General features: G+C 44.4%; 1 protein-coding gene across 1 annotated transcript in view; it reads right to left on the bottom strand.

Moving 5' to 3' along the window:
- lix1l (limb and CNS expressed 1 like) overlaps positions 1-16,790 on the bottom strand; it is a 32,029-nt gene extending 15,239 nt beyond the window's left edge. Inside the window, exons 1-3 of the mRNA XM_060941950.1 lie at positions 16,267-16,790; positions 10,716-10,879; positions 10,392-10,532 (exon numbers count right to left, since the gene is read on the bottom strand). Of these exons, the coding sequence (XP_060797933.1) occupies positions 10,392-10,532; positions 10,716-10,879; positions 16,267-16,540 (579 nt within the window). The 5' untranslated portion in view covers positions 16,541-16,790. The remainder of the gene's footprint in view (positions 1-10,391; positions 10,533-10,715; positions 10,880-16,266) is intronic.
- Positions 16,791-25,092: the final 8,302 nt, after the last annotated feature.

Raw genomic sequence — 25,092 nt, 5'->3', positions numbered from 1 at the left:
TGCTGAAAGAAGCGTTACATTTGGATAAGGATGTGCTTGTGGACCGCTCACACAGGAGCTTGCACCGAAGAGATCAGATGGGAAACCGCACACCATAGTTGCTAAGCTCCACTACTATCAGGACTGTGTAGAGGTGCTTAAACGTGCCCGCACCCCAGTCCGATTCAACGGGGAGACAATTGCCATCTTTCCGGATTACACCGCAAGCGTCGCCAAAGCCAGGGCAGCGTTCACCGACGTGAGGAAACTGTTGCGCAACCACCAGGGTGTCCGGTGTGGCATAATGTTCCCAGCCAAGCTGCGCATTACGCACAACGGAGAGGAGAGGGAGTTCACGGATGCAGTCAAAGCGATGGCCTACGTGAAGAAGAATATTGCCCAAACAGAGGTGTGAATGTGAATGTGGGACTGAGTTTTACTCATGTAGCATTTAAAGCTGTATAACCTACCTACCCCAAGGAAACAATATTTTCTTATTTTTGTATTGTGGCAAATGTAGCCTAAATGGCTAGACTTTTCTGTTGTTTATTTTTGTTTTTGCCTTTTTCCTCTGATATTTGGAGTAGGATGATACTTGTTCAAATAGCCTAATACTGAGGGGGGAAATAAGAAAAGAAAATTAAGGCCTATAACTGTTACTGCCAATGCTGCTACAGTTCGATTTAGCGTTTTTCTTTTAAGGCAGTGGTTTTAATACAGGTGTTAATACAGGTGTTAATACAGGTGTTAATACAGTAGCAGTCTAATGTTCTTCCCCATTCATTGGCTTTAATGCTCTGATACATTTCAAACGTTAACTTCATGGGGCAATTTGCCACAGTGAATAATTTTTTATACAGTTAGGTCCATAAATATTTGGACAGGGACAGCATTTTTCTAATTTTGGTTCTGTACATTACCACTATGAATTTTGAACAAAACAATTCAGATGCAGTTGAAGTTCAGACTTTCAGCTTTAATTCAGTGGGTTGAACAAAATGATTGCATACAAATGTGAGGAACTAAAGCATTTTTTAAACACAATCCCTTCATTTCAGGGGCTCAAAAGTAATTGGACAAATTAAATAATTGTAAATAAAATGTTCATTTCTAATACTTGGTTGAAAACCCTTTGTTGGCAATGACTGCCTGAAGTCTTGAACTCATGGACATCAGCAGACGCTGTGTTTCCTCCTTTTTAATGCTCTGCCAGGCCTTTACTGCAGCGGTTTTCAGTTGCTGTTTGTTTGTGGGCCTTTCTGTCTGAAGTTTAGTCTTTAACAAGTGAACAAGCTTTATGTTTTGGGTCATTGTCCATCTGTATTATGAAACGCCGACCAATCAGTTTGGCTGGATTTGAGCACACAGTATGTCTCTGAATACCTCAGAATTCATCCGGCTGCTTCTGTCCTGTGTCACATCATCAATAAACACTAGTGACCCAGTGCCACTGGCAGCCATGCATGCCCAAGCCATCACACTGCCTCTGCTGTGTTTTACAGATGATGTGGTATGCTTTGGATCATGAGCTGTACCACGCCTTTGTCATACTTTTTTCTTGCCATCATTCTGGTAGAGGTTGATCTTGGTTTCATCTGTCCAAAGAATGTTCTTCCAGAACTGTGCTGGCTTTTTTAGATGCTTTTTTAGCAAAGTCCAATCTAGCCTTTTTATTCTTGAGGCTTATGAGTGACTTGCACCGTGCAGTGAACCCTCTGTATTTACTTTCATGCAGTCTTCTCTTTATGGTAGATTTGGATATTGATACGCCTACCTCCTGGAGAGTGTTGTTCACTTGGTTGGCTGTTGTGAAGGGGTTTCTCTTCACCATGGAAATTATTCTGCGATCATCCACCACTGTTGTCTTCTCTGGGCATCCAGGTCTTTTTGCATTGATGAGTTCACCAGTGCTTTCTTTCTTTCTCAGGATGTACCAAACTGTAGATTTTGCCACTCCTAATATTGTAGCAATTACTCGGATGGTTTTTTTCTGTTTTCGCAGCTTAAGGATGGCTTGTTTCACCTGCATGGAGAGCTCCTTTGACCGCATGTTTTCTTCACAGCAAAATCTTCCAAATGCAAGCACCACACCTCAAATCAACTCCAGGCCTTTTATCTGCTTAATTGAGAATGACATAACGAAGGAATTGCCCACACCTGCCCATGAAATAGCCTTTGAGTCAATTGTCCAATGACTTTTGGTCCCTTTAAAAACAGGGTGGCACATGTTAAGGAGCTGAAACTCCTAAACCCTTCATCCAATTTTAATGTGGATACCCTCAAATGAAAGCTGAAAGTCTGGACTTTATGTCCATTATATAACTATAACTTGAATATGTTTCAGTAAGCAGGTAAAAAAACAAAATTTGTGTCAGTGTCCAAATATATATGGACCTAACTGTATGTGATAAAGTTCTGCGGGAGTCTGAGCGGGTGGCTCTTTAGGGATCCCAAACACTGTTTTAGCTGGAGCTTATGGGTAGGGAGATAAGCTTAGGTGTGTGTATATGTGTGTGTGGGGTGGGGGGGCAGTGGGGTGATGGGAGGGAGGTTGGGGGGGCAGGGCATGTTTTCGTCTTGTTTTTCCGTTTTGTCTTTTTTACTCTCACTCATTTTCTTATTTCTCCTGTTTCTCTCTCCACTCACTCTGTTTATTTTCAAGTGCAATTCTACACTCAAGAAAATATGTTGTTATTATGTGAAATAGTAATAGATTTGCTAGTATATATGGCTGTTTGTCTGAACCAGATAAGTGTGTTCCACAATTATTTGAACATCAAAATTTGCTATGGCAGATAATCCAATGATGCAAACACAGGATGGTATACATGACGGGGGAAGAGGAGGTCTTACATTAGCCAGCTGGAATGTACGTGGTCTTAATGGCCCAATCAAAAGAGGGAGGGTTTTTGCTCATCTCAAATCGTTAACACCAGATATAATATTTTTACAGGAGACACATTTGAAAAATGACTCATGCCAGGCTGCGGTGTAAATGGATAGGACATATATTTCATTCATCATTCAATGCTAGAGCTAGGGGTACAGCAATTATGATACGGAAGAATACTCCCTTTATTCACGCAACCACAATATCTGATAAGGAAGGACGCTTTTTGATTGTAATCAGTGAAATATATTCGACACCCCTCACTTTACTGAACATATATGCACCCAATGTAGACAGCCCTTCATTCTTTAAAAAAGTGTTTTCTCTAATACCAGATAGATCCCAGACAAATCTTATTATTGCAGGGGATTTCAACTGCATCCTGGACCCATACTTAGACAGGTCCTCTACACGTAGAATGGATAAAAGCAATTCATGTGTCTTTCTTAATACTTTCATTAATAATACTAACATGACTGATATTTGGAGAATTGCAAATCCTACTGGTAGAGAATATTCTTATTATTCAGTGACACATAACTCATACACCAGGATAGATTATTTCCTCATTGATGCAAAATTGATGCCATATGCTACAAATGCAAAATATCATAATATAGTGATCTCAGATCACAGCCCTCTCACTTGCACCCTGGCTATTCAGAATATGGTGAGACCACAATGGACCTGGAGATTAAACCCTCTCTTACTAACCGAAAAGGAGTTCTGTGAATATCTAAAAGCTCAAATATCTCTTTATTTTGAAACTAATGACAACACAGAGACTTCCCCTGCTATACTATGGGAGGCGTCTAAAGCCTTCCTTAGAGGCTCTGTTATTTCATTTGAAGCATACAGAAAAAAGAAGAATAGGGCTGGATTAGTGGAAATAGAGCAGCAAATTAATATACTAGACAAAGAGAATGCTAGGACACCGTCTGGTGATCTACATAAAAGGATATCATCCCTAAAATATGAATATAACAAGATACTCTCAGCAAAAGTTAGTAAGTCCTTTTTATACACCAGACAGAAATATTTTGAGTTTAGTGACAAACCACACAGACTTTTAGCGCGGCAACTTAGAAAGCAAGAAAATGACCATATAATACATAAAATTAAGTCAGCCAAAGGGGATGTTTTGATGAAACCCAAAGATATTAATGACCGATTTTTATAATTTTACAAAAATGTATATACATCCAATAAAAATTTAGATTACGCTGCTATGCAAGAATTCTTAGACGGTTGCAACCTCTCTCAATTAGATGAAGAAGAGTCAGCCCACCTGGACTCTGAAATTTCTGTTGAGGAAATTCAAAGGGCCATCATGTCACTTAAAAGTAACAAAGCCCCTGGGCCTGATGGCCTCCCAGGAGAGCTGTATAAGGCCAAGTTTACATTAGACCGTATCTGTCTCGTTTTCTTCGCGGATGCATTGTCCGTTTACATTAAAACACCTGGAAACGCCGGAAAACGGGAATCCGCCAGGGTCCACGTATTCAATCCAGATCGTGTCTGATCCGGTGCTGTGTAAACACTGAGAATACGCGGATACGCTGTGCTGAGCTCTAGCTGGTGTCGTCATTGGACAACGTCACTGTGACATCCACCTTCCTGATTCGCTGGCGTTGGTCATGTGACGCGACTGCTGAAAAACGGCGCGGACTTCCGCCTTGTATCACCTTTCATTAAAGAGTATAAAAGTATGAAAATACGACTTGTCCAGGGTGTACCCTGCCTTTCGCCCGTAGTCAGCTGGGATAGGCTCCAGCTTGCCTGCGACCCTGTAGAACAGGATAAAGCGGCTAGAGATAATGAGATGAGATGAGTATGAAAATACTGTAAATACTGATGCAAATACTGCCCATTGTGTAGTTATGATTGTCTTTAGGCTTGCCATCCTTCCACTTGCAAGTGGTAAGTGATATGCGCTGGGATCACACACACAGCGGCTCAGTCCCGAATCACTGCTTGTGCACTTCACTTGCGCGCTCTGTGAGCTGCGCAGGGCCGGAGTGCGCACCCTCCAGAGGGCACTCGCTGTTCAGGGCGGAGTGATTTGGAGCGCAGGATGCCTGCGGAGCCGAGCGTATCCGTGTATTGGTATTGCTGTGTGCACGCGAATCGTGTATTGGTGTTGCTGTGTGCACACTAATCGTTTTAATAACGTTAATCTGATGATCCGCTGATACGGTCTAATGTAAACCCCACCTAAAACGTTCAGCGAAATTCTCTGTCCGTATTTACATAAGATGTTCACCCAAGCCAACAATGACGGTGTTTTACCTCCAACGCTAAGAGAAGCAGTTATAACAGTTATATATAAAAAAGCTAAAGACCCGGCTCTTATCGTCCCATCTCCCTACTAAATCTGGATGGAAAGTTGTGTTCTAAAATCTTGGCCAGTAGAGTGAGCCCTCTTTTAAATAAATTAATACACCCAGATCAGACTGGTTTTATACCAAATAGAAAGTCTTTTTTCAATCTCAGACAGCTATTCAACATAATATATTCTACTGATAGACAGAAAGAAGAGCTTGCCATTCTGTCACTCAATGCAGAAAAGGCATTCGACCAAGTCGAATGGCCTTACCTGTTCGAAACTTTGAAAAGATTTAAATTCGGTCAAAAATTCATTTCAATGGTCAAGCTCCTATATAACAGCCCTTCGGCGCAAATCCTCACAAATCAAATATTATCTCCTCGTTTCCATCTACACAGAGGCACAAGACAAGGTTGTCCTCTGTCTCCCTTGATCTTCGCCCTTGTAATCAAACCTCTTGCTGAATGAGAGCATTCGTTCAGACCCTTTAATTTATGATCATATATCAGAAAAATCAATAAATAAAATATCGTTATACGCTGATGATGTTCTTTTGTATATTACTCAGCCGGAAGCCACTATTGCAAAAATTTTAGAAAAAATCAATCTATTTGGGACCTTCTCTGGGTATAGGATAAATTGGAATAAGAGCGAACTAATGCCAATACATATGCGAGATGCCTCTTGGTTACAGACTCTCCTTCTCAAAATATCACTGGACAAATTTACATATTTGGGAATCCAAATTACGAAACACCACAATATGTTATTCAACGCAAATTTTCCTCCATTACTGTCTGAATTACAGTCGAAAATACAATTTTGGAGGACTCTTCCAATATCACTACTGGGCAGAGTTAATGCTATTAAAATGGTACTCCTACCCCAATTATTGTATTTATTTCAGAATATCCCAGTGTCTCTTACCAACTCATTCTTTAAACAATTAGACGCGATTGTAAACCCCTTTTTGTGGGATTACAAAACACATAGAATTGGCAAAAGACATCTCTGCAAATCTAAAGGAGAGGGGGGCCTTGCACTCCCAAATCTTCTATTTTACTATTGGGCTTCAAATATTACGATTATGATGCACTGGTTAGATGACACAACATCTCCACCAAATTGGCTTAAGTTGGAACAAGAGGCATGTCAGCCCTACTCGTTGGGAGCCATCCTTCTGTCTCCGTCCATCGTTGAAAAGTCTGTATATAAGAGCAGTATAGTGATCCACACCACTCTGCGCATTTGGAAAAAAATTAGATCACACTTTAACCTACCTCCCATTGTCGGAAACCCTGGTTTTCCACCATCTAATCTGGACTGTGCTTTTAAGCTTTGGAAAGGGGCAGGCATCCACACAACAGGAGACTTGTACATTGGAGATACATTTGCCTCCTTTGCACAACTACAGAGTAAATATAAGTTGCAGGGGAATGACCACCTTAGATATCTGCAAATAAGAGACTATGTAAGGAAACACCTACCAAATTTTGAGACCTTTGCAGGTTCTAGTCTAGATGGATGTCTCCGACTCACATCATGCTCGGTTAAAGCAATATCTTACATATATAACACCTTACAATCCCTTAGTCCAGTTGAGTCCAACCGAATAAAATCGAAGTGGGAGGAAGAAATGGGCATTGTGATCTCTGACATAACATGGAAGGGGGGGCTGGAGCATGTCCATCAATGCTCTAATAATGAAAGACACTGCTTAATTCAATTTAAAATCCTACATCGTCTTCGGAGAGATTACATAAAATATATCCTGAGCTCTCCCCGATATGTGACAAATGCCTGTCAGCAGATGATACACTACTACATAGCTTTGTTGACTGTCCCGAAGTTCAGGCTTATTGGATCAATATTTTCAAATCAATATCTGAAATACTTCAAATCCAATTGGAACCAGACCCACTAATTATCATTTTAGGAGTATCTGATGATACTATGAAGTTGACCAACGCTCAGCAATGTTTCCTTTCCTACAGTCTTATCACTGCAAGGAGGTTGCTTCTCATGCACTGGAAAGAGAAGGAGGCCCCGCCTACAAAGTTGTGGCTCAGTGATCTTATGAACACACTCCACCTAGAAAGAATACGATACACTCTTATGGACAAACTCCCCTACTTTGATAAGGTGTGGTCACCTCTAATTAAGTATCTGGCAAATTAAAATCATGGTTCACTTAATGTCAACAAGCTTGACGGAGGAATGGGGTGGGGCCTGGGGAGAGTCGGGAATAGAACTCTGAGACTAAGTTAACAGTGAGCCTTTTTTTTTTTTAAATTGTTGTTCATGTTTTTTGTTTTCTTTTGTTCTATTGTGTTTTGCTCCTGTGGGTATTTTGTGTGTGTGTACGGGTGTTCATGGGGAAAAAAGAAAAAAGAGCAACAAATGATGAAACATGTGCGTGTGAAAGATACGCGACATACTGTATGTATATACTGTATATCAGTGGTCCCCAAACTACGGCCCGCGGGCCGGATACGGCCCGCCTCCACATTTTGCCCGGCCCCCTGAACAATACTAGAGATGCATTATGATTTTTTTTTTCAGTCTGGCCACGTGATCGTGACTTGTACATGCATAGAACGTAACATTCTATTCCACCCTTCTGCAGTCTGTGCCATATCTGAAACCCCTCCCTCAAAAAAAAAAAAAAATCCTGGACACACCACTGTCAAATAACACAGAATAATGGCGAAAAGATTAGGTAAGAGAAAAATAGATTCAGAATGCAGGGTATTTAACCTGCAGTGGACAAACGATTATTTTTTTGTTCAATGCAAAGAAAAGGCTGTTTGTCTCATCTGTCAAGAGACAATGGCTGTATTCAAAGAATACAATCTGCGCCGACACTATGAATCCCGTCACAAAGACAAGTATGATAGCTTGCAAGGCCAAATGCGAGCAGACAAACTCTCAAAGCTAAAAAGTATACTGTTAGCTCAGCAGAATACATTTGTACGCCAAGCTCAGTTGAACCAGTCGTCTGTTCGAGCGAGCTTTCGGGTTGCTCAACTGATAGCTAGCAGCGGTAAACCTTTCACTGATGGAGAATTTGTCAAGAAATGTTTGAATGCTGTCGCGGAGGAGATGTGTCCCGAGAAGAAAGATGTCTTTAATGCCGTGAGTCTGTCGGCGACTACAATCACAAGACGCATTGAAGAACTTGGGGGTAATGTATATGCCCAGCTGTAGCAGAAGATGAAAGAATATGACTTTTTTTCATTAGCACTGGATGAGAGCACGGATGTGCAGGACACAGCGCAGCTGCTAATTTTTATTCGTGGAGTTAGCGCAAACTTTGAAATATGCGAGGATCTGGCAGCCCTCCAAAGTCTCAAAGGGACTACGACGGGGGAGGATATTTTTGGCAAAGTATGCCAAACCATGGAAGACTTGAACCTGGACTGGTCAAAGCTTGTTAGCATCACGACTGACGGAGCTCCTAGTATAGTGGGCGCGTCTCGGGGTCTGATTGGGCTCGCGAACCGGGAGATGGAAGAACGGGGTCTTACCGCCCCGCTACAAGTCCACTGCCTAATTCACCAGCAAGCACTGTGCTGCAAAGTGTTGAAGTGGGATTCTGTCATGAAGGATGTGGCGTCATGCATAAACTTCATCAGGGCAAAGGGACTTAAACACAGGCAGTTCCAACAATTCCTGTCTGAACTGGAGTCTGCGCATGGCGATGTGCTTTACTACACAGAGGTCAGATGGTTGAGCCGTGGCAGAGTTTTGAGGCGTTTTTACGAGCTGCTACCTGAGATAAACGCATTTCTTCATTCAAAAGACAAAACGGTCCCCGAGCTGATCGACCCAGAATGGAAATGGCACCTAGCATTTTTAACAGACGTTACAGAAATACTGAACAGCCTTAACTTGCAGCTACAAGGCCAAGGGAAACTAATCTGCGACATGTATTCCCACATAAAAGCAATTGAGGTGAAACTAGCGCTGCTTTTGGATCAAGTGAAAAACAACTTCATCCATCTTCCTGCTACCCAAAACCTCTCTGCAGAGAACCCAGCGGTCCCGTTCCCAGCTGAAAAGTGTGTGGAAGCACTGGAAATGCTGAAGGCGGAGTTCGGTGTGCGATTCCGTGAACTACATGTTAATGCAAAAGATATCCGCCTTTTCCAGAACCCCTTTGTTTCCGACATTGATGAAGCCCAGCCTTCTTATCAGTTTGAGTTGGCCGAGTTACAGAACTGTGATGCCCTGAAAGATGCATTCAAGCCCAACAGTCTCATTGACTTCTATGCCGCCCTCCCAAAACAACACATACCCAAACATTAAAAAACACGCAATGAAGATGTCCACAGTTTTTGGCAGCATGTATATCTGAGCAAACCTTTTTACGCATGAACCACCTGAAAACTCCGATGAGATCAAGATTGACAGATGACCATCTCCATCAGTGTTTGAGACTTGCTGTGACTAAAATGGAACCTGACATTGAACTTCTCACCAGCCAGATGCAGGCCCACAGTTCACACTGATGAACATATATAGGTAAGCTTACTTTTCTGACTTGAACGAGCCATTCTGAGTACAAACAAATATAATCATAATGAAATCTACTGAGATAAAATCCGTTCTACAACCATACTGGTAGTGAAATGTATTGTGTTGGTAGGTGTTGGTATCAGTTCGGCTTCATAGCCTGCTTGCTTTCTGGTTTTCAGAGTGAAGTTGATGAGAAAGAGCTGCAAACAGTTGTGTCTACAAGAAAGTTAATGTTCCATGGTCTTTTTTTCTGTGAAAAACTTGAAAAGGGTTATTTGGTTATTATTTATTTCATAAATAGTGTTATTTATTTCATTAATAATGTTATTATTTATTTTCTGAGTTTTTTTCCTGTCAAGATCCCAGAAAGGGTTAATTTTTGGTTATGTGTGGCTTTCTGGAAAACAATAAATGTTTACGTTTAGACACCTCTGCGATCGTCACACTTTTTGTTACAAACTGGCCCCGGCCCGCCGTCAGAGAAGGGAAAAGTTATTTGGCCCTCACAGGAAAAAGTTTGGGGACCCCTGGTGTATATGTATGTATACATTGCTCAAATAAAACACATTTGAAACTGAAAAGTATGAACACATTACCTGTTCACTCTGAATAAAGTATCTCTATTCAGTTCCGTCCCAAATGTGTGTGTAACGTGTGTGTTAATGCCTATAAACTCACGTTGAAGGAGGCGAGAGCTTCACACACACTCTTCTCGATGAACTCGTCTGTGATCCTGCGTGATGGATGCTCGTTAAAAACGGAGTTCATTAAGGCGATCTTGGCTGCGCTGCGTCTCGCTTCGGCTTTCGTGGGACAAAACTGAGAACAGAATACAAGAGAAATGAGTTGTGAAGAATTAATTCTGATAAACACCATGATGTTTATGATATAACTACCTCGTTTTCCTTATAACTCTAATGCATCATCACACCTTTAGCTCTTTTATGCTGAACCTGGTCTTTCATCTAATCTAGAAAACAAAATGAAAGTCAGAGATTGGACCTGGAAGCTTCCAAAGCAGCTGCCCCCAGGGAGACTGACGTAGCAGACGTATGGAGGACTGTTGGAGGGAACCATCTCATACACCACCAGCGCGCCGTTCTTCAGCTCGGCTCCTCGAGACTGTTTCATCTGCCAGAACTCCTGCAGAGCCTCCACCACGTTCACTGAGCACCAGCCAGGAGAAGGAGAGAGAACGTGAATAAAATGGCAGGAATTAATCAGTAATACACTCTGTGTGTGGTGCCGTTATAGTCAGGTCAGGGAACGACCTCACCGCTTATATCTGCTATTGCAGCAGTGACAGCAGACGGGAACTAACACGTTTCACAGATACTAAACAAAATAAAGTATTTTAATCAAACTGCTGCGGTATAAGAGGAACACATCACTTGGGGACATGCTGTTATAGGAAAATAACCAACTTCCAGGTGGTAACGGTGACTCTGCTTCATCACAGCAGGACTTTACTCAAACACTAACACACACAGTGTTCTGAACACACTGATAACACTAACATACTGCAGACTCAGCGCACTTCAGGAACAGAGCTTAAAATGACGAACGCACACTTGAGGCTTTACTGAGGATCAGAAATTCTCTGGGAGACAAAAATGTGTAGCGAGTCGAACGAGACATAAAATACAGATGTGCAGTAATCTAGTGTTATTACAGGTCTTAGAGCATTACTATAGTGTTTATAGAGATATTCTAGTGTTTAATTAGTTAGTCCACCTCAAGATCTGATGAATTCGTCAGATCTTGGGGTGGACAGAAGAATGGCTGCCGCAAATAAAGTATATGGGTCATTATGCAAGAGGCTTTGGTCACGCCATGATGTAAGAGTTGAAACTAAAATCAAGGTTTACAATGCTGCAGTTCTTCCATGCCTGTTATAGTCAGTGGAGTGCATGAGCCTTTATCGCAGACACATCATGAAGCTGACGAGAACCCAGCTATGTCATCTAAGGCAACTGCTCCATATAAAATCAAAGTCCTTCCTACGCCATGTGGCGGCGCCGATCTCTGTTTCCGCAGCCCTCTGCCTCTTGCATAGCTAGGGTTACAGTGGGGGGGGCGGGTCTTCTGGTAACCACAAGAGTTTGACTCCCCACTCACATCTGTATTGCAGCGTGCCTTGCCAGACGGCAGTAGGTACCATTTTTATGGTGGTCTTTGGTATGACCCGACTGTGAGTAGAACTCATGATCTCCCAATCGAGAGGCGGACACGCTAACCACTAGGCCAACTCGTGGTTCCATATAAAATGGCAAGATAAAATCCCTGATGTGGAAGTTTTCAGATGAGCCAAAACCATTAGTGTTGAAGCTATTATAACAGCATCCCAACTCAGGTGGATGGGTCATGTGCAAAGGATGCTTAACACGTGTACACCAAAATTGGTATACTATGGTGAGTTAAGTTGTGGAACAAGGAAGTGTGGTCACCCAAAACTTAGCTTCAAAGGTGTGCTGAAGCGTCATATGAAGACTAGTAGCATTTGTCACTCAACATGGCAACGTGAAGCTATGGACAGAAGCCATTGGCGTTCTGTTACTGTGAGGGCCATCAAAGAGGTGGAAAAAGCTAGTGAGGAAAAGTACTTGGAAAGACATAAAATCAGACACTCAAACTAGGGTTGTCCCGATCCGATTGCGTGATCGGAAATCGGCCCCGATCACATGACTGTGGACTCGATCCGGACTCGGGCGTTAGGTTCCGATCAGGTATCGGATAAACTGAGGCGCGGGATTTGCTGCTATGTCTGCTGTGTGGAGATATTTCCGAGTGAACGAGGAGAACAATGCAGTAGCAAACTGTGAGCTTTGCAAACTCGGGATCTCGAGAGGTGGGAAAACAAAGGGTGCGTTTAACACAACTAATTTAATAAGACACCTAAAAAACAAGCACCCGACCCAGTACAACGAGTTCAGTGTGGCAAACAAGCCAACCAGCCAGCCAACACTCAAAGAAACTTTTAAAAGGAAAGAGAAAATGCCCAGCGACAGTAATAAGGCAAAACAAATTACAGAAAAGATTGCCCAAATGATAGCGATGAGTGACCAACCATTCTCCCTGGTAGAGGACGCTGGATTTCTCCTGCTTTTAGAGCACCTGGAACCTAGGTACAATACTGTATGCCCTCACGTCACTACTTCGTTGAAAAAGCACTGCCAGCACTACAGAAAAAGATCCGTGACAAGCTACTTGTGCAATTAGCAAAGGCGTCTGATGTCGCGTTTACCACAGACATCTGGAGTTCCTCTGTGTGTCCGATGTCATTACTAAGTCTCACTGCGCAATGGGTAGACAGCAAGTTTGTTTTACGTCGTGCGACCTTGTATGTCAGGGAATTCCGTGGATCCCACACAGCAGAACGTATCCAGCAGGCGATAGAAGAGATGCTAAACAACTGGGGAATCGACAAAAAACGAGTACGTCATTTTGCGCGATAATGCTGCAAATATGAAGAGAGCCATGCTGGATTTGGGAGTACAGAGTGTGGGCTGTGTCGCGCATTCTTGTCAGCTCGTTGTGCACGAGGGCATGCTTTCACAGCATAGTGTCAGAGACACACTAGCCAACGCGAGGAAGATCGTAGACCATTTCAAGCACTCGCCGCTGGCCTACTCCTGTCTGGAAGACATACAGATGGACTTGAACATGGATGTCAAGCGCCTGAAGCAAGATGTACAGGTGAGATTTCTGTTTTCATTTTCATTCCAATTCCATTATTTATTTCTATTCACGTTGCTCTGCACCTGGTTTGCCAACAGAATTTCTTTGTAATAGTAGTGAAGTGAAGCATACTCTGAATACAGTTTATTATGATATGGAATGAACCTTATTTTCATTATAGAATATGAGAACTGTATAACAATAATACAAATTATTGGTATTATTTCTGATGTGCAGACAAGATGGAACAGCAGCTATTACATGCTGCAGAGTCTACTGGAACAAAAACGGGCTCTCAGTGTGTATGCTGCTGAGCGCACCCTACCAGCAACACTGACTGCCCACCAATGGGAGCTCATGACAAAGGCAGCAGAGGTTCTCGCTCCCTTTGAAGAACTGACCAGAGATGTGAGCAGACAGACTGCATCTGCAGCTGATGTTATTCCTACCATCACTGGTAATTTTTATTTATTATTTTATTTTGTAACATGTTTGAAACAATCCATTAACAAACTATCCCTTTCATTCATTCATTCATTCATTCATCCATTAGTCCTCAGACGTGTCTTGTCTCATGAGGGTGACCATGACCAGGGGATCAGGACCATGAAGAGGACTCTCCTGGAGGCAGTGGAGAAGCGCTTTGCTGATGTAGAAACAGAGCCCATCTTCTACATGGCCACGCTACTAGACCCCAGATACAAAGATGGGCAAGTACACTTAAATTAAAACGCCCCTTTTGGTCAACATGTTATCACCAGTAATATGAGCCAATATTTAATTTCCCTTTTAATTTAGAATTAGTTATATGGTGATTTTAATTGTTTATTAATTTATTGAGCACATGTAATTCAATTGTACTGAACTACTGTGCTATGTGGTGTCTTTCTTAGGTTGTTTTGAAGTGTAAGTAATGGTACATTTATCTATTTTCAGTTTCTTCAACAAGGCAGGCCACCTGGCGCTTGCCAAAGACAATCTCATCCAGGAGGTGGCGAAGATGGAGGAGAGGAGGGCCACCAGTGAAGAGCCAGAGGCCACAGCAGAGCCAGTGAGCAAGTCCCCATGTTTTGAAGGATGCAGCAGCCTGGCCAGTGCCTTTGAGGAGATCTTGCAAGAGAGGCAGTCACAGGCCCGGTCAGTGAGTACCACATCAGCAGAGGTGCAGGTGCAGACCTACTTCTCACAGCAAACCACCCCCAAGAGGAGCAATCCCCTTCAGTACTGGAAGGATCATGCTGCTCAGTTCCCATCACTTGCTGCTGTTGCTACCAAGTATCTCTGTGCCCCCTGCAGCTCTGTGGACAGCGAAAGACTTTTTAGTGCTGTCGCAAATGTCCTTGATGAGAAAAGGAACCGGCTCTCATCTGACCATGTTGAGATGCTAATTTTCATCAAGAAAAACATACATACTATTTTGTAAATGTAGAGAAGGAGAATACGAGTTAGATTGAAGTTCCAAAAAGCACAATACAGGCCTGACTTGATTGCAGTAACTTTTATTTGCACATTTATTTGCATTTGATATTTTGATGCCATGCCTATTTTTAAGTTAAGCAGCTATTTGTTTTAATACTAGACTATTGAGTCTTTAATGTTGCACTAGGTTCTAATGTTGCACTATTCCTAATGTGAAGAAAATTTTTTTCTATTTCTGAGTTGTTCTGACTTGAGACTGTAATTCAACCTACCTCATACAAGTTGGTGGAAAAAAATAAAAATAAGGGACATCCTGGATTTTATTGTTTGCTCTTAGTTCATTTCATAATGTTCTATAGAAGTATCGGATCGGGACTCGGTATCGGCAGATACTCAAAATCAAATGACTCGGAGGCAAAAAAACGTGATCGGGACATCCCTAACTCAAACCCCCCACTGGCCACATCTTTCAAGTGTGAAAGATGCGAAAGATACTGTCGCTCGAAAGCGGGTCTTGTAGCCCACAAACGAGCATGCCAGGTATATATATATTTTTTTAAATCACAACTTCACAGTCGGGCGGCACGGTGGTGTAGTGGTTAGCGCTGTCGCCTCACAGCAAGAAGGTCCGGGTTCGAGCCCCGTGGCCGGCGAGGGCCTTTCTGTGTGGAGTTTGCATGTTCTCCCCGTGTCCGCGTGGGTTTCCTCCGGGTGCTCCGGTTTCCCCCACAGTCCAAAGACATGCAGGTTAGGTTAACTGGTGACTCTAAATTGAGCGTAGGTGTGAATGTGAGTGTGAATGGTTGTCTGTGTCTATGTGTCAGCCCTGTGATGACCTGGCGACTTGTCCAGGGTGAACCCCGCCTTTCGCCCGTAGTCAGCTGGGATAGGATCCAGCTCGCCTGCGACCCTGTAGAACAGGATAAAGCGGCTACAGATAATGAGATGAGACTTCACAGTCATCATCGTAACGATGGACTGCTGAATATACATTTTATATAGATAGATAGATAGATAGATAGATAGATAGATAGATAGTGTTTATAGAGTTATTATGGTGTTTATTTAGTTATTGTAGTGTTTATAGAGTTATGTTTTTAGACTTAATTTGTTTATTTAGTTATTATAGTGTTTATAGAGTTATTATAATGTTTATATAGTTAATATTTTGTTTATATAGTTATTATAGTGTTTAAAGGGTTATTACTGAGCCTGTAGTGTTATTCCAGTGTGTGGTTATAGCGCGTTATAAGGTGTCTACCCCTGCCGTAGCCCCGTGTGTGGTTATAGCGCGTTATAAGGTGTCCTACCCCTGCCGTAGCCCCGTGTGTGGTTATAGCGCGTTATAAGGTGTCTACCCCTGCCGTAGCCCCGTGTGTGGTTATAGCGCGTTATAAGGTGTCCTACCCCTGCCGTAGCCCTGTGTGTGGTTATAGCGCGTTATAAGGTGTCCTACCCCTGCCGTAGCCCTGTGTGTGCTTGGCGAAGCTCCGCACCACCGCGTCCACCGCCTCCCGCAGCACGGCCGGGTTTGTGGCCGGTTCTGGAGCTCCGAGTCCGGCGTGGCTCATGAACCCGGCGCTGAGGCTGTGGAGCGGAGGGAGCGGCGGCGGAGGCCCGGAGCTGGCCACGGTTCCGGTTCCGGTGACTCCGGGCCTGAGCGCGGCTCTCAGTGTGGCTCCGTATCCCACCCCGGGCTGGAGGCGCTGCTGATGGCGGAGGGACTCCATTGTCTCCTCACAGCAACTCTACAGGCTGGAACACCTCAGAGTGGGTCTCAGTCCGAGAGTACACCCCTACACACACACACACACACACACACACACACACACCGCTCACTCACTCACTCACTCACACATCTGTTCCACTAAAACACTACAGAGTCGCAACTTTCTCCTTTGAACCCGCACCGCTTTTATCCCGGGATAAATAATAACGCGCTGCTGGCGGAGTCCCGTTATCACCCCGCTCCCAAACCGCACTCTGTCACACACCAAGTGCACTCGGTAGGGAGGTAGGGCTCGTGGCTTCACCCCCTACTTAGTGCACTTATATAGGCACGAGCACAGCTTTAGGGATTGAACCTCAGCAGGATCCATTTCCGGTCTGGGAGGAAAAGTCGTAACAGCATGTTTTAAAAGATAAACTTTATGGGAAGATTACAGATCAAAGAGAACAAAAACAGTCAGGTAGAAAAATTCATATAAATATAAATGTAATATATAAGAACAAAATATATTATATAGCCTCTGCAAATTATATATTTACGTGTATATATATATATATTATGTATATATACATAGAAACCTTTATTTGCCACACGCACACTTCAAGCACAGTGAAATTCATCCTCTGCATTTAACCCATCTGAAGCAGTGAACACACGCACACACCCAGAGCAGTGGGCAGCCACACCAGAGCGCCCGGGGAGCAGTCAGGGGTTCGGTACCTTGCTCAAGGGCACCTCAGCCCAAAGCCGCCCCACGTCAACCTAATTGCATGTCTTTGGACTGTGGGGGAAACCGGAGCACCTGGAGGAAACCCACACAGACACAGGGAGAACATGCAAACTCCACACAGAAAGGCCCTCGCCGGCCGCTGGGTTCAAATCCGGAACCTTCCTGCTGTGAGGCGACCGTGCTAACCACTACACCACCGTGCCACCATATATATATATAATCCAGAGGCACAGTCCCTGACCGCCACGCAATGTTGAAGAGGGTGTCAGCCAAGACAGCCCAACAACATCCAGTGCCTTCAGGAACTCAGGACAAACCTCATCCACCCCCAGAGCCCAACCACCGAGGAGCTTTTTAACCACCTTGGCAACCTCAGCCCCTGTGATGGGCAAGTCCTCCCAAGCACCCTCAGACTCTGCATCCTCCTTGGACAACATGAATGTGGGATTGAGGAGACCCTCAGAGTATTCCTTCCACCGTCAGATGATGTCCCCAGTTGAGGTCAATAGCACTCCATTCTCGCTATAAACAGTAAGGACAGAGCACTGCTTCCCCTTCCTGAGCCACCAGGCAGTTTACCAGAATATCCTCGAGGCCAACCGAAAGTCACTTTCCATGGTCTCACCGAATTCCTCCCACACCCGAGTTTTTGCTTCAGTGACTGCCTGAGCCGCGTTCCGCTTGGCCCATCAGTATCTGTCAGCTGCCTCTGGAGACCCTAAGACTAACCAAGCCTGATAGGACTCCTTCTTCAGCTTGACGGTTCCCCTCACCGCAGGTGTCCACCACCGGGTTCAGGGATTACCGCCACGACAGGCACCAATAACCTTGCAGCCGCAACGCTGCACGGCCACCTCAGCAATGGAGGTGTGGAACATGGTCCACTCGGACTCAATGTCTTCATCCTCCCCCGGTATGCAGTTGAAGCTCTGCTGGATGTGGCAGTTGATGATCTGACGAACGGGAGCCTCTGCCAGACGTTCCCAGTATACCCTCACTACACATTTGGGCCTACCAGGTCTGTCCGGCCTCCTCCCCCGCCATCTGATCCAGCTCACCACCAGGTAGTGATCAATTGACAGCTCTGCTCCTCTCTTCACCCGTGTCCAAGATATATGGTCATAGATCAGATGAAACGACTACAAAGTCAATCATCGATCTACGGCCTAGGGTGTCCTCGTGCCACATGCACTTATGGGCACCCTTATGCTCAAACATGGTGTTCATTATGGCCAAACCATGCATGGCACAGAAGTCCAACAACTGAACACTGCTAGGTTCAGATCGGGCAGGCCGTTCCTCCCAATCACCCCCCTCCAGGTCTCACTGTCATTTCCCATGTGAGCGTTGAAGTCCCCCAGTAAAACAATGGAGTCCCCATTGTTTTACAATTTTTCAACATTGTGTGGAGGTCAGGGACAGTGCCTCTGGATTGGCAGACTTGGGTGGTGGTCCCCATTTTTAAAAAGGGGGACCGGAGAGCGTGTTCAAACTATAGGGGGATAACACTTCTCAGCCTCTCTGGGAAAGCCTATGCTGGGGTGCTGGAGAGGAGAGTCCAGTCGATAGTCAAACCTCGAATTCAGGAGGAACAATGCGGTTTTCGTCCTGGTCATGGAACACTGGACCAGCTCTTTACCCTTGCAAGGGTACTGGAGGGTGCATGGGAATTTGCCCAACCGGTCTACATGTGTTTTGTGGACCTGGAGAAGGCTTACGACTGTGTCCTTCGTGGTGCCCGGTGGGGGGTGCTTCAGGAGTATGGGGTCCAGGGCCCACTGCCGCGAGCCATTAGGACCCTGTATGACCGGAGCAGGAGTTTGGTTTGCATTCCTGGCAGTAAGTCAGACTTGTTCCTAGTGCATGTGGGACTCCACCAGGGCTGCCCTTTGTCGCCGGTTCTGTTCATAACTTTTATGGACAGAATTTCTAGGCGCAGCCAAGGGGCAGAGGGTGTCCGGTTTGGTGGCAGCAGGATCACATCTCTGCTTTTTGCAGATGATGTGGTCCTGTTGGCTTCATCAATCTGTGACTTACAGCATGAGCTAGGATGGTTTGCAGCCGAGTGTGAAGCGGCTGGGATGAGGATCAGCACCTCCAAGTCTGTGGCCATGGCGCTCAGCCAGAAATGGGTGGAGTGCTTACTCCGAGTCAGGGGGGAGTTGCTGCCTAAAGTGGAGGAGTTTAAGTATCTTGGGGTTTTGTTCACAAGTGAGGGTAAGGGGGAGCGGGAGTTGGACAGACGGATCGGGGCAGCATCAGCAGTGATGCAGACACTAAACCAGTCTGTTGTGATAAAGAGAGAGCTGAACCAAAAGGCAAGGCTCTCAATTTACTGGTCCATCTATGTTCCCACTCTCACCTATGGTCATGAGCTATGGGTAGTGACTGAAAGAATGAGATCGCAGATACAAGCGGTAGAAATGAGTTTTCTCTGCAGGGTGGCTGGGCGCTCCCTTAGAGACAGGGTGAGAAGCTTGGTCATTCAGGAGAGACTCAGAGTAGAACAGCTGCTCCTCCACATCAAAAGGAGTCAGTTGAAGTGGTTCGGGCACCTTGTTAGGATGCTCCCTGGACGCCTCCCAAGGGAGGTTTTCTGGGCATGCCCCACCGGGAGGAGACCCTGAGGCAGACCCAGGACATGCTGGAGAGATTACATCTCTCAGCTGGCCTGAGGATGCCTCAGTATTCCCCCAGAAGAGCTGGTGGAGGTAGCTAGGGAGAGGGAATTCTGGGCTGCTCTGCTTAGGCTGCTACCCCTGTGACCCGAATCCGGATAAGCGGTAGAAGATGGATGATGGATGGATATATATTATCATACAGTATTTCCTCAAACTTGTTCATGCAGGCAGTTTGTACTTGGCCTTTATATATTAATGCTTACAAAAATACTTACAAATATATTTATTCTCAAACAGAATCAGAAAATCTAAATATCTCACAATTTATAAATACACCATTCAGCAGTGCAAAAGATCATTTAGTGTAAATTATTTTCTTCTAAATAAAAAAGACACAGCAATGAAGTAGCCAGGCGACTTAATTCACATGTCTTTGGACTGTGGGAGGAAACCAGAGCTCCCGGAGGAAACCCACACAGGGACGAGGAGAGAACATGCAAACTCCACACGGAAAGACCCCATTCAGCTACGAGGTTCAAACCCAGAACCTTCTTCCTAACCACTGTTTGTTTGTTTGTTTGTTTGCTTAAATCATATAAATATTAATTCCCTGGGCAGTATCTTTATGGTAAGAGATATTTCATTTTTAGACCAGTATTTAAATCTTTCTTTTTAAAAAGCTGAAAAAAAATCCCAATATTATTCCATAGCCAATATCATTCATTCATTCATTATCTCTAGCCGCTTTATCCTTCTACAGGGTCGCAGGCAAGCTGGAGCCTATCCCAGCTGACCACGGGCGAAAGGCAGGGTACACCCCGGACAAGTCGCCAGGTCATCACAGGGCCGACACACAGACACAGACAACCATTCACACTCACATTCACACCTACGGTCAATTTAGAGCCACCAGTTAACCTAACCTGCATGTCTTTGGACTGTGGGGGAAACCGGAGCACCCGGAGGAAACCCACGCGGACACGGGGAGAACATGCAAACTCCACACAGAAAGGCCCTCGCCGGCCCTGGGGCTCGAACCCAGGACCTTCTTGCTGTGAGGCGACAGCGCTAACCACTACACCACCGTGCCGCCTCCATAGCCAATATGACTAATGAAAAGATGTAGATTATATTTAGGCCATTTTATCTCATCTCATCTCATTATCTGTAGCTGCTTTATCCTGTTCTACAGGGTCGCAGGCAAGCTGGAGCCTATCCCAGCTGTCTACGGGCGAAAGGCAGGGTACACCCTGGACAAGTCGCCAGGTCATCACAGGGCTGACAGGCCATTTTATTATTATTATTATTATTATTATTATTATTATTATTATTATTTCTATAGGAGGCATGGTTGTGTAGTGGTTAGCACTGTCACCTCACAGCAAGAAGGTTCTGGGTTCGAGCCCAGTGGCCAGCGAGGGCCTTTCTGTGTGGAGTTTGCATGTTCTCCCCGTGTCTGTGTGGGTTTCCTCCGGGTGCTCCGGTTTCCCCCACAGTCCAAAGACATGCAGGTTCGGATAATTGGTGGCTCTAAATTGACCGTAGGTGTGAATGTGAGTGTGAATGGTTGTTTGTCTCTATGTGTCAGCCCTGCAATGATCTGGAGAGTTGTCCAGGGTGTACCCCGCCTCTCACCCATAGTCAGCTGGGATAGGCTCCAGCTCGCCCGCGACCCTGCACAGGATAAGTGGCTACAGATGATGGATGGATAGATGGATGAATTTCTATAGTGCTTTTCACAATTCCAAGGTCATTTTACAGAGGGGATGGGGGAAAAGACTAAGTAGTAAGAAAGGAAGAGAAATGTTCATGGAAAGGACGTCATATATAATATATATGTATAATATAAAATAAAATATATAATCATCATCATCAGGGATCACTTGATAGTGAGTAAGATTGTCCACCAAGAAAATGTTTAGATTTTATGCACCCGCAGGTGACTGAACAGTCCAATGCAGGAGGCACACAGCCTTACGCAAACGTGGCATTTATTAGTGGCAGTGAGCAGTAAAGGTGCCTTTTCCCTTTCCTTGCGCAGCAAACGTTTCTCCAGGACCTTAGTTCGCCTTTCTAGCTCAAAGTGGGACACACCCTCATGGACGACCTTTCGCCAACTGGTTCTGCTAATAGCAGCATCCTCCCAGTTGTTAACACTAATACCACAGGACTTTAGAGATGCTTTCAAGTTATCCTTAAAATGCTTCCTTTGTCCTCCCCTCGATCTCGCTCCAAAGCCAAGTTGGCCGAATAAAAGCTGCTTGGGAAGGCAAGAGTCGTTCATTCGTAAGAGATGTTCTGACCAACAAAGTTGATTTTGCATCACCATGGCTTCAATACTGGTGCATTTGGACTCTTCCAGGATACTGACATTTGTTTGTCGATCCTTCCAGTTGACACCCAGGATATGGCGGAGGCAGCGTTGATGGTATTTCTCAAGGGTCTTCACGTGCCATCGATAAGTAGTCCAGGACTCTGAGCCATACAGAAGCGTTGGTAAAACAACAGCCTTATATACTAGGATTTTTGTGTCAGTTCATATACCTCTCTCATCAAAGACTCTCTCCTGCAGTTGACCAAAGGTGTAGCTGGCAGCTTGAAGATGATGTTGGATCTCAGCATCAATATCTGCCTTGGGTGAGAGGATGCTGCCCAAGTAGGAGAAACTCTGTATATTGTGTAGGACAGTCTCTTCGATCTTAAGGGATGGACAGGTAAGAGTTTGAACTGGAGCTGGCTAAAAAAGAACCTCTGTTCTCTTCACATTTATAGAAAGACCAAGTCTCCGGTAGGCATCATCAAAGGCGTTCAGAATCGCTTGTAGATCTTCTGAGGTGGTACAGATACAATTGTCATCAGCGTACTGAAGTTCCACCACCGATGTACGACTGGTTTTGGTCTTCATCTTAAGCCTGCTTAGATTGAATAAACCACCATCCATTCTGTAGACAACTTCTATCCCACCTGGGATTATGTTCTTCACTAGATGCATAATAGCTGCTACAAAGAAGGAAAACAAAATGGGTGCAATCACACAGCCTTGCTTTACGTCCGTTTTCACCTCAAAAGGCTCGCTATTGGCAGTGTTGTTTAGGACTCTGGCGGTCATGTTATCATGGAGAAGTCTAACAATACAAATAAATTTCTCAGAACATCCATACTTGGCCAAGATTTTCCATAAGGCTTCACGGTTGACTGAACCGAAGGCCTTTGTGAGGTCTATAAAGGCCATGTAGAGTGGCTGATGTTGTTCACGACACTTCTCTTGCAGCTGACGTGCGGTGAAGATCATATCAATAGTTCCTCAGTTAGCCTGAAACCCACACTGTGATTCCGGGAGAAACTTTTCTGCATGGGGATGTAGACGGTTGGCAAGAATCTGAGCGATGACTTTGCCAGCAATAGCAAGTAATGAAATGCCACAATAATTTCCACAGTCCGATTTATCTCCATTCTTGAAGATTTTGACAATTTCAGCAGTGGCGTGCACAGATAGACACGAGGTGGTGCTCAAGCACCTGCCCCTCTGCCCTCTGTCCAAAAAAGTGCCCTTTTGAATTTTTTTTTACAGTTTACTGAGGCCAATGTCGACATGATCTTTTAGAAAAGCCACGGCATTAAAAGCGTGTGTGAAAATAATGTCGCGATGTGTGCCCCCTCCGCACACACACCGGACCTCTGTCTCTCTTGCTCTGTCACGTGAACAAGCGTGCAGTGCATTCAATGTGAGGTTGCAGCAGCATAGCGTCCTGGAAGCCACGGCCTTGTCGTAGCGCAGACAACACATCGGGCAGTCAGTCAGCTCTTCCCCTGCCCCACCAGCCAGGTGACACATGAATCGAGTGAAAATGTATTGTTTGCCCTCTAAGCCCAAGCTGTAATTATTTTGTCGTGAAGTAGCCCGTCGCATACAGAAACAACTGCACATAAGTATTATATTTTTTGCTAGACCATTTTCAGATTAAGGAAAACAAAAATTTCTTTTTCTATTTTGTTCAACTAGAGATTCCTGGCAAAGTCAAAAAGCCTTGATATAATAAATTAACATTAAGTGGTTGTTTTACACCTTTAAAAACCAAAATGGGTCAGTGGCGACCCGAACACAAGAGGAGGGTTAAATCTCAGACTTTTATAATAAGGTGTTCCACATGCGCAAAAAAGTGCCCTTTTTCCCCCCCAGAGCACTTGCCCCCCAAAATGTCTGTGCACACCACTGAATTTCAGCATCCCTTAGGTCCGGAGCAATTTTCTCTCTCTGCCAGATGAGAAGAATGAGCTGATGGAGACAACAGGTAAGTTCTTCTCCCCCGAATTTAAAGATCTCTGCTGGTATTCTGTCACCACCGGGGGCCTTTCCATTCTTTAACTGACTGATGGCAGTTTTTACTTCAGCAAGGCAAGGTTCTAGTCCAGGGGTGCCAGGGTGAAATTGGTAAGGGGGCCAGATTTTTTTCAAGTGGGACCTTGGGGGCCGAATTACACTTTTGGCCTGAAAAGACTAGACACTAACTCAACAAAAGGACATTATTTTATATGATTTTTGAAGGCCTATACGCCCAAAAGGAATTGTAAAGCTATAGCCTCAAAATGAGGCGCACAATAACATGGCAGACAAAAGCAATTTACCCTCTGAAAATGTAACAGTCTAAGCATGCAAGTAGCCTACATTTATAAAAAAAAAAAATGCTACAGAAATGGACTAAGACACAAATAACACAAGTGTAAACTGTAAATGACTTAGATCAGATTTATTGATCTTGCACATCAAAAACATGTCAATGCATAGGCCTAGTTAGGCCAATTAAAACGGTTGGCAAGTAGGCCTAAACGAGTCAAAAGAAAGAAGTGCCAGGGTAAATAATTCCACCAATAGGTCAAGTGACTAAATATCCAGTAGCATTAGTTTAAAAGAGCCAAATATGACTGAACATACCAATAAAAACAAACTACAGATGGCACATTAACTTTGCTGGTCAAGTCCCACATATATTTCCACACACCCATCCTGTTTATTCCCCCTCAAGCACACAGCAACATGGGGGAGAAATACCAGCTACATTTTACATGTGGAAGCCAGAAGTCTTTTACTTTTTACCAGCTTGTCGACATTGGGGGACAGACTCTGGGCAGTTGCTATTTTCATGACATCGTTGAGATGTCCATGGGTCAGACGACTACGCAGTTTCGATTTATTAATATTCA

The sequence above is a fragment of the Neoarius graeffei genome, chromosome 16 (assembly GCF_027579695.1).
Source record: "Neoarius graeffei isolate fNeoGra1 chromosome 16, fNeoGra1.pri, whole genome shotgun sequence".
Taxonomy (NCBI): Eukaryota; Metazoa; Chordata; class Actinopteri; order Siluriformes; family Ariidae; genus Neoarius; species Neoarius graeffei.
The sequence above is the reverse complement of the archived record's forward strand: the minus strand, read 5'-3'. Positions and strand labels throughout refer to the sequence as shown.